This window comes from Haliotis rubra, unplaced genomic scaffold (assembly GCF_003918875.1).
Source record: "Haliotis rubra isolate DU_JTF1 unplaced genomic scaffold, ASM391887v1 Scf35, whole genome shotgun sequence".
In the NCBI taxonomy this organism is placed as follows: domain Eukaryota; kingdom Metazoa; phylum Mollusca; class Gastropoda; order Lepetellida; family Haliotidae; genus Haliotis; species Haliotis rubra.
In genome coordinates, this window is record NW_025767024.1 from 752,857 (window position 1) to 768,687 (window position 15,831).

The 15,831-nt window shown below is 35.9% G+C and overlaps 1 protein-coding gene across 1 annotated transcript in view; it reads right to left on the reverse strand.

Moving 5' to 3' along the window:
* LOC124284962 (homeobox protein MOX-2-like) overlaps positions 1 to 15,620 on the reverse strand; it is a 28,545-nt gene extending 12,925 nt beyond the window's left edge. The window contains exons 1-2 of the mRNA XM_046721090.1: positions 14,882 to 15,620; positions 10,710 to 10,714 (exon numbers count right to left, since the gene is read on the reverse strand). Of these exons, the coding sequence (XP_046577046.1) occupies positions 10,710 to 10,714; positions 14,882 to 15,329 (453 nt within the window). The 5' untranslated portion in view covers positions 15,330 to 15,620. The remainder of the gene's footprint in view (positions 1 to 10,709; positions 10,715 to 14,881) is intronic.
* Positions 15,621 to 15,831: the final 211 nt, after the last annotated feature.

Below are 15,831 nucleotides of genomic sequence, written 5' to 3' on the forward strand. Positions count from 1 at the left end.
GTAAGCACTAAAATTCACGAGGCGTCTCATTTTCTTTGACGATATTCAGACAATTTAGAATTTAATTTAAAAAATCCAGAAAAATATGTAGTCTCAAGGCATTAAACTGTATAACAAAAGCGATGGCCAGAAACAGACGCTAGCTCGCACGCACGCACGCACACACGCACGCACGCACGCACGGACGCATGTACGGACCGGGTTAACAAATCCTATTTGGATGATTATCCCCGTCATAAATAATCGGGTTTTACATAATAACAGGCACTTACTATAAACGTGTACGTGTAACAACTGCTACCAACCGTAGCATAGGGGAAATATATAATATCACTGCGACAAAAATATACAGCCTTATCTATCCTCCGGAATAGATTCTGTTCAGTGTAAAGTACAAAATAGCTGTCCAAACCATATGGATCATATGGTGTTCACGAAAAGAAAACCCAATCATCAGAAGTATGCCGTTTATCCAGCTGAAAAGATGACCTAATAAACGAATCCTCGTTTTATAGTACTATTCTTTGTATTCATGAATATGTATACAATACTAAGTGGATATAGGGGCGGTGGGGTAGTCTAGTGGTTAAAGCGTTCGCTCATCACGCCGAAGACCCGGGTTCGATTCTCCACATGGGTACAATGTGTGAGGCCCCTCTCTGGTGTCCCCGCCGTGATATTGCTGGAATATTGCTAAAAGCGGTGTAGAAGCAAACTCACTCACTCACTCACTAAATGTATATATGCTGTATACACGAGTACGTATAAACGATACAGAAAAAAGATCAGTTATTTACAGGTGTATCTGCTTGATATAAATAACATATAATTTACACAAAATGTATAAAGATATTGATGAAATCTAAGCTGTTTACACATGTACGTATACCTGATAGAGGTAACATATGTTATTTACAAAATACGTATACGTATTATAGGTAACATATATGTTATTTACAAAATACGTATACCTAACATAGATAACTTATATCTATTTACAAAATACGTATACCTGATACCATTGGTATCAGGTACTATAGTATTGGTACTATATATCCTATTTACACATGTATGTATAAGTGATATTGGTAATATTAGCCATGTGTTATGTACACGCTTACGTTCACGTAACATATGTAACATATGCCATGAACACGTGTAGTTATACATGATCCAACACGCCGGTTACACATCTATGGGGTGCACATAGCACATGTGATGTATACATGCGTATGTATACAAGTTATAGTAGTAGCAGCAGTAGAAGTAGCAGTGATAGTAGTAGTAGCGTATAGCTAGGAATGTGTAGGTGTATTAGTAGAATCAGTTGCGATAGTAGTCATGTAAGCAGGTGTTTTAGAATTTGCAATGATAAGAATAGTAGCAGTAGCAGCAGTAGTAGTAGAAGCAGCAGCAGCAGCAGCAGTAGTAGTAGTAGTAGTAGTAGTAGTAGTAGTAGCAGTAGTAGTAGTAGTAGTAGTAGTACCAAGCAGTAGTTGAAACAGTACTCAAGGAGGCAGATGAAGTGGTTGTTGACAGAAGAGTAGTTGATGTCGCAAAAGAGGTAGAAGTGAAATTAATAGTCATGCCAAAAAGTTCAGGCTCAGAGAACAGTCAGGGTTGATGTAGTGGAAGTTCTGGTGCTGGTGTTAGAAACACCGTAGGCCAGCATTGATCATGGTTGTAACAGTATTAGTTGCAGAAAAAGTCGTAATTGTAGTAGTAGTTACATATTGAGTAGCAATAATGGATGCAGTGGCAACAACAGCAACAGCTCACACTTATCGTAGATGCGGCAGTCGCTTCTATTCACCAGTTGTAGTTCCTCAATAATGCCACGTGTAGTGTTAGTTGCTACAGAGTAGACTCAGTACAGGTTACAGTTACACAGGGGAGGGATAGTGTAAAAAAGGAACCCCACCTGAACGCTTCACTTTATCATCCATGGGTCGGTAGGAAATACACAACGTTTGAGGTTTACCGACTCACGATTTGGAACTATTTTTTCTCAAAGGCCGTATCACTCCGCGAACAGAAAACACGAAGCGCAGAGTTGAAGTGAGAGGCATTTGTCGGAGATACATTTGCTAGAACGTGCTTTCTTCCACGTGTGATATCTTTGATGCTCACAATGTTCTTCTTTGAAACTGTTCCCAATTGATAAATTATCTGATGCGTTGTCCTGCTTGGAAACAACTGCTGTGTCTTTCGTTGAATATATGGTGTACGTTACCCTTACGGTTCAGAGAAATGGATCCGGCATTCTCGCAATTCTTTAATAATTGTTCGAATGCTCAAAACAAATAAAGCACGCTTATTGTTGCGGTGTTGTATTGCTAACAGCAGCAAAGGGAGGCGAGTTTTTGTAAGACGTAACCATCCACCATTCCATCACCCCAGTGTGAAACCATGCGTATAATTCTTTTGAATATATACGTCGGAACAAGTATTTCGTTTGAAAGTGACGTGCAAGTTTAATATAGATGTATTGGAAGAAACACTCGTTTTAAATGTCTCGCATTGTAAAAATGATTTGTGTCTGCTCAGAGTCTGAAAGTGGGTCAATTTTAAAGGACACCTCCATCGTGGAGTAAATTCAGTAGAGTCTTGAAATGATGAAGGAATTGCAATCAATAAAATTGTTTTCAATGCTGTGTCCCTTTAAGACGATGGATTTAGTAAAGTTGATTTCAGAAATGTCACCGTTTTAAGAATTGAATTCCTTAATATGATGATATTGTTTTGAAGATCTGAGAGAGAGAGAGAGAGAGAGAGAGAGAGAGAGAGAGAGAGAGAGAGAGAGAGAGAGAGAGAGAGAGAGAGAGAGAGAGAGAGAGAGAGAGAGAGAGAGAGAGAGAGAGAGGTGTCATGCAACGCTTTCGGTGGTAATGTCAAAATTACGATTATAACCGTCACATTTGATCCAAATTACCAATTCTATAATTCTGCACAGAGAATATCATCCTATAGCTGTTTGTCTCCCGGTATCCTGCAGCTTCAGCAGCCGCCATCAGTGCATGATTCCTGCAGCAGCCAGCAGCGGAAATGTAAACTAAGTGTTCAGAATAAACTCTTTCCGAAATGTGCTGCTATTGTAGGCCGTATACTACCACTATAATGTTGTGTTGCCATCAAATGTACGAGAACAAACACTTTGTTTATGACCGCGCACTTGATGGATATACAGTTTCCAATTTCAAAAGCGGCCAAAAAAGGTGTCATTTGGAAATTTACAACACAGCAGATGGCAAGAAACCGCGAGATTCACACTGCAGCCTCACGCAGGGACATTTCACACCTAATTAAAGTTAGGAACAAGAGAATATACTGGGTGGCTCCGCAACGAGAAATAGTTCTCACACATTTTTCTTTTCTGGGGGTTTGGCTTTTATGATTTTTGTTTCATGTGAGAAAATTTGGGAGGCAAAGCAATTGTTGATCTGTATGTGAAGTCAAAAAAGAATATACCAATTTCGGCGGTTATCAAATTCGTTGCTGGCTCTTAAAAACGATTTGGGATTTGTAATATTTTGGGGTTGGAGTTGGTGAAATGTTAGTACACATGACCTGGGAGGTCGTTTAGCTATATATCATTTTGTATGCACGTAACAAATATAAAATATAGTCAGCTTGCCAGCTGATGTCTTAAACAAAATATGACTGTGTCCACGTACAGTTTATGGGAAACTGAAAAAAGCAGAGCCGTGTATAAACGGAACGGTAAATCTTAAATACATTTTATTATGTGAGTTGTGTTCGAAATTCTTGGGATGATTATTCAAATAACCAAAAGAAAAAAGCTCGCTTTGAATTAAAACGAACAGACAGTCTTGATCTACTTGGTTTTATCTTAATGGAACCTCCGAAAAGACTAGACTCGGATATACTTGTATTTCTAGTACGACATATTACTACTACTACTACTACTACTACTACTACTACTGCTACTACCACTACTCCTACTACTGCTGCTACTACTACTACTTGTACTACTGCTACTACTACTACTGCTACTACTACTATTCCTACTACTGCTGCTACTACTACTACTACTACTACTGCTACTACTACTACTACTACTACTACTTCTACTACTACTACTACTACTTCTACTACTACTACTACTACTACTACTGCGGCTGCTGCTACTACTACTACTACTGCTGCTGCTGCTACTACTACTACTACTATTATTACTACTACTAATACTACTAAACACATTATTTTATCATTCTCTGCTACAAGCAGAAGTCATTGTACGATTCCGACTTATCAAAAACATGTTTTCATAAACATCGCCATTAAAACCTCCATAACTTGAAGGCGTGTCATGCAGCTCAATCTCGCAGTTAACCGTTACTATAACTACGTGTAGACAACGTCCAGTTTGACACCGGTCAGTTACGACGCGGACAGAACAAAGACAAGACTCTGGAACGCTGAACTTTCTTTAAAAAGGGGCTGGATTTTTTTTTCTGATGGCAACATTTGGACTGCAGCTCCCAAACACCTCCTCATCATACGTACACATTCGGTGCCTGAAGAACGATATGTACAAACAGAAGCGGAGATAAGGTTGTCAATAGCCTTCTCAACATACACATGCCCACATGCGTTTATTTGTTTAGATATACATTCGAAACATTGTCTCCATGGAAACCAGTACAAGGCTAACGGATCTCTGCGTACGGGCGTCTTTGTTTATTTGGATTATCTCCCTTGCTCAGAGTTGTTACGAGTGTTGCTGACAGATGAATGCTAATTGTTTCTTAATTAATGTGTCTCTGGGCGACTTACTAACAAATGTGACGTTACCGAGTGTCTGTGAAGTTTCATCAAAAAGTCGTTAACGTGAGAACAGCCTTTGATCATGCAACAAGCAGATGTAATAGAGTTACCTCCCTCTTTCACCTTCGCAACAAAGCGTCTTTCTTTGTTTACAGTGGAGTAAAGTGAGCAGTTTATATCAAATGTCTTCAGGAGCATAGTACATCTGTTCATCAGAGGGAATCTATGTTCCCAGACATTTACATATCTATAGCGAGAGTCTGAATGAATCTGTCGGGTCCCACACTGTTTATGAAGACAAAAACTGGTTTTCGGGTTAGGTTGCGCAATTGCTATATCTGTCATATCAATTCAAAGCCATATATGTGTCTGTCATGAACAAAGTCCAGATAGTTCTGTACCTAGAATTTAGATTTTTAAATAAAACTTTGAAGAATTTCACAGTAGTCTTCAGCAAGATGGGATTGAGGTAAAACCTACAATTTCTTAACTGAAAAAGTATATACTTTATGCATTAAGCAAAGATCAAGACTGTTAGCTTCTTGAGAGCTTGAAATATCTGAGAGCTCCATATTTTATATAGTCAAACCCTGCAGTTAATTATGAATTATTATTTCAGCAATAGTACACAGTCAATAGCTTGCATAGTTCACATTCTATATTTACATATTTCTCTGTGGCTTCCATACGTGTAAACATTCCCAACAATATCCGTGTTTTGGGAATAACATCAAACTTATAAACCCTTTTAAGTATTTTGCTTTATCAGAAGGTGCATTTTTGAAAGGTATTGGCGGTATTTAAAACATTTTAAAAAGTATGACAGATTATGTGAAAAAAACGTATCGGAAACCGACACTGTTTCATAAATAACAATGTGATAATTTTCCGAGAAATGTGCATAATCATTTTGGAAGCATTATTTGTTTCAATATGAGTCAACCATATCACACAGAAGTTGCTATTCTGAATGCATTCATTTTTTATTGTTCTTTCTTAGTTTTTAGAGTTGAAATAAATAACATTCCTTAAAAACGCCATACGTGACCAGAAAACCAAGAGAGCGAAAAGGAGAGAAAAATTGCATCCATGCAAACAGTTGCACCACCCTATACGGGGCAGTTAAATCAAGTATCCGTCACCAGTAAGCACCAATAAGAAGTCGACTGAATGTTAATTGTAAGCATAATGACTCTGACCCCATAAAGAAAATTCAGACACATCTGAGATTTAAGACAGTAAGCTAATAATCAGTCTGACATCGAAGAAATGAAAACACGGCCGTGCAATGAAGCTGATCCTCTAACCAATCGTACACATGCACTTGGTGATTATTGGAGAAATTAGTTCACGGTTGGTGCTTAATTGAATCGTTCATTAGCCTTTTCACACCTTGCACGCTGCGCGTCCGCCATGATAAATAGGTCCAAATGTTCCGCAAGTCAATGACGTAAGAAAACGCGCCAATAGTACCACTAGATTCGTCTCGAAATGAGGTTTAACGAGATACAAATTGACCGTTTAGACTAAATGGTTTCAGAAAAGCTTTGCCATGTTATTACTCGACTTTATCATAACACCATAAAAAGATTTCAGCTTAAGTATACATTCGTGTCATGGTGTTAATCGTTAATTTTATTTTTAATTGAGTTATAACACATCAAAGTATATTGACATTTTATGACGAAAGCTATCATAATTTCATTATCATCACCCGAAGTGTATATTATATTACACATTTGCATATAATCATTTAGTCGAGTTAAATAAGTTAATTCGACAGTAGCTATTTCAATAAAATAGTTCTTGGGCGAAGTTATATTTAATATTGATTGCTCGTAGTTATATAAAATTCTAAAAGGCATAAGTTAAAATGTCTGAAGATAATTTTGCGAATTTTGAAAAAGCATGCAAAATTCGGCAAACATATTGGTTGGAAATAAAATGAAATTGATAAATCGTTAGATATGGTTATGTTTTGTTCATATCTATTATTAGAAGGTCAGATAATAACAATGAGATCAAAGTGACAGCAAAAAACGGTTTTCAGAACTCAAAGTATAGGCATAAATAGCACATTTGATTAATTAATCCTTATGTATTCACGATAAGAAGTGTGTTATGCGTGCCATTAATGCACATGTGAATTTTAACGGAGATGCATTACTTAATCAATGGCTAACCTAAGAATATATTTAAGAGAGTTTAACAAATAACACAGAAGCTATACCAATATAACATGTTTCCCTTGTATGATGCAGCGATTAAATAAATGTAATTTTCATTTTATATTTCATTAATTAATATTCATTAGTTTTCATTTCCATGTTAACACACTTGAAGACGTATGTGATGATATTATATCTATTGTGATGGATTTCTTCACATAAAATATATTCACTGTGAAAAACTATTGTTTCAGACGAGATATGTGTTTACGTTGTGTTTATTTTCTCGCGCTATAACGAGGAGATACATTGTTTGCTTGGAAGAAAGGGGTAGGGAAAATAAACAAAGTGATGTTGAGAGATAAGAAGCTGTTTACGAAACAGACAACACCGATACGCCGACAGAGGCTTGGACACTTTTCGTGATACCTATAGCTTCAGTTGGCTTTCATAAAAGGCCTGGCAGACTTATGAAAGAAAGGAGAATATGTTTGTACAGGATCCCACCAACGTGACTGCAGTGAGGAGAAGAAGAAGAAGAAGAAGAAAAGGAGGAAGGCTATGAAGAAGATGAAAAAGAAGAAGAATATTATTCCTCAGTTCATGAAGTGACTGCAGAGAGAAGAAGAAGAAGAAGACGACGATGAAAAAGAAGAATTCGTCGTTTTATTCCTCAGTTCATGAAGTTGGCCTTACACAGAAAAGTCTTTTTTTCAGTCAATGAAGATTTTTTTTACTTTTCGAGTGGTGTTAATATGTCAACATACACCAATATAATTTCGGATATTAATAGTCTACCATGCTAACTCATAAGACAGAAGAGGTGTCCATCTCACAAATACATAATGCAATACTGATATATACATTGCACGATATAGACTGATATGTAATGTTGTATGCTTTGAGCATGCCTTAGGGTGTGGAAGGGGCGCATTATAAATATGCATTTATTATTATTATTATTATTGTATACATGCATGTGTATGCTAATCCACTCCTTGTTTAGAGGCAGAATGACACAAAGACTGCTCATTTTAAAATATATAATTCATTAAGTTATAAATATTTTTCATAGTAGCTTTATATAAATTATTATCATTTCAAAACGTACCTGAATAGTATGAAATAATATCGTTTCATAAAATATATTGTCAAACATAAACTTTGTGGGAATTGGTTACAATACAGTTTCAGTGATGATAAACATATATGACTAACATTTTGAAGCAACCTTTCAAAAAAGAACAGCTGTCTTACACAGTATATGTGACACACTTATTCAAACCAGTTTAAAATACAATCTCTTCAATTATCTTAGTGACTATCTCGATTTTGGAAGGTTTCCATGTAAATCGTCATGGCGAAGAATAACTATTAATTGCATAAATAAATCTGAAACTGAACGATGGGTTTCTCAAGTGGGTGTAAGGCAAGATATGAAGATATCGCCTGACCCACAATTTCTTTGGTGTACATAGATTGTATTGTTTGATGTATTTTTACCCACAGTTTAAAGATATATTACAGTTTTGTGTACAAATCAGCTCAAGGGGAAAATTCTCAAAATATTGTGAACTCTGCAAAAGATATTGTAATGATTATGACTGCCATATAATTCTACACTGTGAACACTATATGTACAACAGAAATAATTTCTTTTCAAAACTTATAGATCTCTTTGATGTGGATGTTTATGTACAAATAGAATTATTATCTGAAGATGAAATGTTATCACTATTTTCTGGGGGTGAACTACTAGTTACTAACGATATTGATGAAATGTCATGGAGATGTATGATTGTCCTCTTCTGTAAATACCTATATTCCTTGCTTCCCTCACTAAACTGTGCATTCTAGACCTTTCATTTTTCTTTGTACATGTATATATGACTATATGAATGTGTTGTGAATATATTGCTGTGATTATGTAGCTGTAAATATTTCATGTACATGTTTATAATGATCTTCGGACTACAATCTGGAGGAAATAAAGAGATTCATTCATTCATTCATTCATTATATGACTAATATTTTGAATTGCATTTGAGTTGCCGATGTAAAGTATTTCACCTCGATGGCTTAGCCGTTAATAGTTACTGCATTCTTCCTTTTTATATGGAATTTGCCTAAAGTACAACCAATTATATATTTGGTGCATTTTCAGTTTAAATGTTAATGCAGGTATAATACTTTAGATATTATTAACTGTTAATCAGCGTAAACGGATTCAACATTAATTAAACCTTGATAGCGTTGCAAACCGAATTCACACATTAAGTGTCCATTAGATATAATGTACAGACATCTGAAATTAATTAAAAGTTTTAGAATTGAATAAATAGAAGTAATAGCCCTATCCACAACAGTTATAACAGCTAACAGAGTCCTTGTACTATTCCGACTATATCCCAATTGTCTTTTGTGAATCAACTAGTTATGTGAATATCTTAATTATGTGTAATTGTATACGTGTAATGGTATATTTCGATTTAAAAATCACAGATAATTATACTGTAAATCGGTGTTTACTATTTTTATGTTACGGGATTATAATTATTTTACATACAACTCACGTAAAATAGAATGTTGCAAAATTAAGCGCTCTCCTTATTAGTTACATTTGAAATTCTTTTAATTAAATTATTGAGCGGTTTTATAACCATTTTAAGTGGATTATAAAAATTCCAGCCACATATCTCCCATGTTAAATATCCACCTATATGTAAGTCTTGATGTCAGTTCAATTACCATGCTCAATTTCCAGATGATCCTGCCACAAATGTTGATGCCAATAAATCTAATTGACTTGTGAATATTTGTTAATTATCTCTGCTAGATTTTCTACATATCTCCTTCATCTTGCTACTATTATAGGTATCCAGTAGCTATGCAGATCCCAGGAGAGCTTCACGAATGTTCCGCCCAGCACCTTGGCACTATCAGGCTCTGATCTACATCTCCCCTGCTGATTGGCTGTCTGCTTCGGGGGTAACTGTCAATCATTCACGGTCAGCTGACAGCACTATGACGTAACGACACCTGACAAGGGGCGTTGCTGGGTTACGAAGCGGTTTTATCTACGTCCTCAGAGTATGCAAATTCTAATCTAAGGTTTTGATAATTTGCTATAAAAATTTCCATCTGCAATGAAAAAGAAATTAACCCTCTCAATAACAAGTGCACTGGTTATTTGGCGTTAACAGTCAAGTGCCTGTTTACAATGCACGGAAAAGTGTTAATGCATGTTTGCGATATCCAAATTTGTCGTTGGAACATAAATATCCGTATTAGTTGTTCAGGGAGAAGGTAGCACAACACACTGTAAAATACGTACTTAAATTTTCCTATTGCAAAGAAGGAACAGTAAATGATAATTTTGTAACATTTTAACTCTTAAATGTTAGTTCCACAGCCTAAACACATGTATCCATCTTGTTGGGAAGCTAAGCGTTTATGTGAGAAAGTTAAGCTGAAGAAGCTACTTTTAGATTTAATGGATTGAGCAGTCGAGTTATCAAATATTTAAGAATTAAGTACACATATTGACAAAATTATTAAATATAGTTTTAGATAATGTAATTATTCTCATTGTTATGTCAGCTGAAGAAATATGCAGACACAAGTGAAAGTGTGTATTTTAGCAGAATAGGTAAAATTGGACAATATTTGATGACTTTTGTGACAATTTCTATTATCATTGGAGCTAAAAATTCACGAATTTCACCAACGTACGTATCAGACATAATATAAAACTGAGTCTGATATTTGATGCGAATCTTATAACATGTAATATGTTCTGTACATCATACAGTAATAATTTCCCAGTAAAATGTTGAATATGTATATTTGCAGTGTGGTACACAGGAACATTCAAGTGTTCTTTTAATATATTCTAGTTTTCATCACCAGCTTTAAATAGCGCTGTGGCGATGAAAACTTGAAAATAATAAAGGAACGCTTGTGTTCCTTTATTTGTTTCTCGACGGATATTCAAATGAAGCTCTAATGACCAATTTTTTAAATACACCTTCAAGCTTCACAGTTTCATAATGACGTGTTTAGAAACACATTTAATGGTATCACATATAACCACATGTAGCATAATGCATTGTTGTTTGCATTAAGAAAGATATTATGATTGATACAGAAAAGCTGTTTATTCTGTTTAAAAATATCCGTGTGTACATACTTCAGACGTAACCAACAAAGAACGGTAGAAACTGTTAGATGTTTCTTCAAATTTGAGTTGTATATATCTGAATGATCTTGGTTTTGAAAGTATCATCAATTAAAATCTTCTGCTCAAGATGCTTACATAAGACATTCACTATACAGGCGTGTATCATGCAGACAGTGTAAATGAAAAGGATACTAATGTTTATGCAAAGATATTACATGTATACGAACATATCGTCTTTATGTACGTGTTCTGTACGGTTTCGTGACATGGTTTGCATAAAATATGACCAAGAAGTATTTGTCAAGTTTGTTTTTTATTTGTTTTCTGTTTGAACTGCCGAATACTGGTATGCTTGCATTCGTACTAAATATCCATCCATTGGTGTTCCGGGTTATAATAGATCCACACCAACCTTTACTCGTCCTACGAGGTGACAAATTGGACATCGGGTTTGTCAAGTTAGTTAATTCATAGCATATCAACGAGAGTTGTTGATACTATCAATCACAAGTTTGTGTTATCCAGACTAGATGTTTGTCGACGTTGTATATATGGAATGTTACAAAACACAGCGTTGGACAACAAACAGCTTCAAACAGTTCAGCGCCTCTTGGTGATATAGTTTGAATTTCCAACATTTAAAGCGTAGCAGCATCTTCAACGTGTTATATGGATTCATTGTAGAAATACTTCCGAGACTTTAAACGAAAGGGACCTTAAGAGCTGGATTTAATCCTTGATTAAAACCACGATACTACAGTAGTAGGTCACAATGGTTAAGATGAAGAAACTCGCAAATCAAGCCTCGTTTTGAGTGTCTGAATCAAACAAAGGATTTGTTTCATCTGAGTGTTTCATTTCAATTCGAAAAGGATAATTTTGTCCCACTGCATATCAGGATCAGTGATGTACATCACCACACAATGACACAAGCGATGAAACTGTTTCCATAGCTGAAAGTAATCATATGAAAACTCCACACAACTTCCACAACTACGATATAATCTTGCATATATAGTCTTGAAAATTTAGACGAACTTTTCAGATTTATTAAGTCTTATCATTCCATGTCTTCATATTGCACCTGTCTGTTCAAAATGCTCACAAAAGCACATTTCAATTATCTCATATATGAACATTTCTTAAATTTATTTACAGGAGGTCATGAGGTTTCGAACGTTCTTTTAAAGAATTCTATTGACATATTTGTGTCATTTTGTTTTTCAGTATTTACACAGAATATATGTTTCAGTATATTGTATACTCTGCGAATATGCGACCACCTGGTATTTTCACTATTAGATTGTGTTTTTGTAAACAAACTATTAAAGAATAGTCGGAAAATGACAATGGTGTGTGCTTTATCCAGAGATTCCTTTTGATTACGGCAAAGGTTTTGTCCTTTGTAGTTTTATACACATCTTAAAATAATTGATATATCGAGTCAATCTTAACCAAAACTGATTAAGAACGAAAACTCGTATATTCATATTTAACCATAGAAATGTTCGTATTTTTATTACAGATGATCCGATCCGACACAAATTTGCCCCCTTTAAAAGACATTTTTGAAACAGTTTACATCAAACCAAATATCATACTCCCCATTTAAAGATGCCGTCCCTAGTTAGTGGATTTGTAACCACGATAATTTGTTGTATCCACAGGTCTATCATATATAAATGTCTCCTAAACCATTGCATTTATAGTCAGTCTCCGCAACGCTCTCTCAACTGTAGGCGTGTTTCGCTGCCCACTATTTACGGAGGAATCTTTCCTAACGAGATGGATGATGAAATATGGCTTCCTACAACGAAATATTTGAGATAAGTTCCACACTGACTTTGAAACTTATCTTGCTCATCTGTGGAATCTTGACAATACGGTAATTTATTTCCTATAATGTAACGAAACCCGTGTACATTCACTATGTTACATCTTCATTTTCAATGGGAATGGGCGAGGGTGTATAGTGCGAATTAAATTGGGGGAACTGCATTTCTTATTTAACGATTTATTTAACAAATTAAAATGTAAATTGAAATGACATATATTGCAGAGAAGGCGGGATGCTGGGAGATTTAAATTCTGATTGTAACTAAGAAGTTGCGTAAATTCGAAAACACCGCCTCCTTATTTTTTCGTAATTGCTACGAATCAAAATTAAAATGTAATATATCTGACTGTGTAATGTATTGTCACTTTAATAAGAAGCAAAGTCATGATGTCAATACACAGGCACACTGTTTTTAACCATTCTGTCGGGTTATGTCTGTCTTGGGCGATTAGAATGATTTATTGTTTAAAAAAACCAGAACAGAAATTCTTCTCCTATCAACTATTTCTACGAGCTTTGTCAAAATGCGACTTTTACATTTCTTTGAGAGTGCTTTGGAGTATATTTTGGGTTCATTCGTTACAAATACTTTATGCTTTCTCAGTACAAGAATATTTCTTTGGGGAATATCATTGAAAGCTAAAACGTAGCACTTAGTATTATAGACCTCACTTGACGAATATCATTTGTTTGAAACTCCATAGATTTATAAAAAAAACACGTTCCTAGAAATGAAATGTAACAGCAATTTGTTAAGACTTACTAAATAAAATAGTATCAAAACATAATTTGATATATTAACAGAATAAAATATGTACATTACTATATTCTCCATTGTGTTTACTGGCTAGAATAGTAATCTTATTACTGGTAAACAAAACACGACTGTTTGAAATGCACAATGGCATAAACAAAACTAAAAGGAATAACTAATTTAAAATATACTTATCTTAATGTTTCTTCCATGATGTTTATCATTCATACCATATATAGCCATAAAACTGTTTTTATAAACATGTGTTTTTATTTCTTTAAAAAATGAAATTCACACTAATGGACGTGATGTGTATATGGGCACTTGTCGATGTACGAAGTGTGGTCGTTGAAATCAGCACCTCAATAAAGATATGTGGATCAGCGCGCACCTGCTCTGTTGCAATAAAACTGATAGAACGGGTAATCCCGCACCGAATTGGAATGCAATATCGGGACGATTCATGATACGGGTGCACATCAGATTTTTTTTTACGTTTTTTGTTTCTCAGACATCAAAGCAAGGGTTTGTGTCTATTTTGAAAATATCTGAAATGGGAACCCCGAAGACAAATTAATCCAGTTTAGATTATGCCTTCGAATATATGGAGTAAGATCTTATGTGTAATTACATTAAAAGTAAGTGGTTACCATGGCGACATCTAATCATGATTTGCAGCCTTACTTGAAATAGGATACCAAAACATTCACTTGTTGAAAACCAGGCAATAAAAGTTTACCTTAAAACATCGAACAAAATTTCTTTAGACTATACATCTGTTTACATTAAATTAATTTACCGAAACTGACTCGCCTGTCGACATGAGAAGAAGTTCATGACAACTTCCGTTGATAAACTCATTCCTTTTAGAGTCTGTAACTGGGTCAGTATCAAAACATTCCTCAAAACATAATTCCTCAAAAGTTTTCACGGTTAATATGCTGCAAGTTTCAAAATGAATTTTTATTACTCTTTTCTCAAACATTATGAAACAACCTTGTTGTCAGTTGATGTCATTTGTTCAAAATTGAAATTCAAACCGTTAACCCCAAAGGATGTGAATTCGTTAATTTATTTCAGTGCTCATAACCTTCCCTGAACGCCTTTCCTTCTCGGAAGCAATTGTTGATGTTTGTTTTTTATCAGTTACATACCTTTTGGTTTGTTTTCTTTCTTGTCTAGCTCCGGTGTTATACATGTCGTTACTTGCGTCGAAGGGTTACACATAGAATTATACGAGTCCGTTCCCCCTGTCGTGTCGAACGCGCCCCTCCCCGACTGAGGGGGAGAGGGGTATGATGGGGATAATGTGGAGGTATTGATTGAATAGTCTTTTGATGAGGACATAGAAAGGTAGGACCCTTGTGATCTGTTCATCTGTCGGTCTGAGTTGAGACTGTGGGGTGAATAGGCACCATGTACCAGTCCCCAGTCATTGGAATATGTCCCATACCCAAGATTACCAGAGTTCATTCCTACGCCACTGTGCATGCAGTCAAACGGACTTGGCCTCTGAAGATACCGTCCCATGCTATAGTTGCAGGACGAGGTGGCCATCCCTGGAACACTTGTCCTTGCGCCTATCCGTTCTGGTCCTTCCATCGGATACCCTGGGTGAATAACTAACGTTGCCTCTAGCAAAGTTCCAAAATGTGATGGATCCTTTTTGGAATGGTTGTCAACGTGGGCTAGTAGCCGTGGCTTGCCCTGTTATATCCCACAAGTAAAGTAACGTCGGTAGAAAGACGGAGTCTCGCGTTAGCAAGAAAAACACTCTTCCAGCTGTGAGCCGAGTCGTGATACACACCAGCACTGACAAGCCATCGTAGTGCGGAAGAATATCTCTTACAGAGGTTGTGAAGCGTCCCGTCAGCGCCTCTAGGACACGGAAGTGATGAAGGCTAATCCCTTGCGCCCCATACTCCCCCTCCACGGCACCCCTCCCCGTGCATCTCAGACGCTGGTCCCTCCTCCAATTTCTAGTCATTAAAAGTGTCAAGTAACGGTGTAATGTTATTACCAGATTTCTCCCCCTTCGCTTCGACCACCATAAAATCACGACCTATTGTTTTCTCAGCACAATCTTCAGCTCACGTTTGTATCT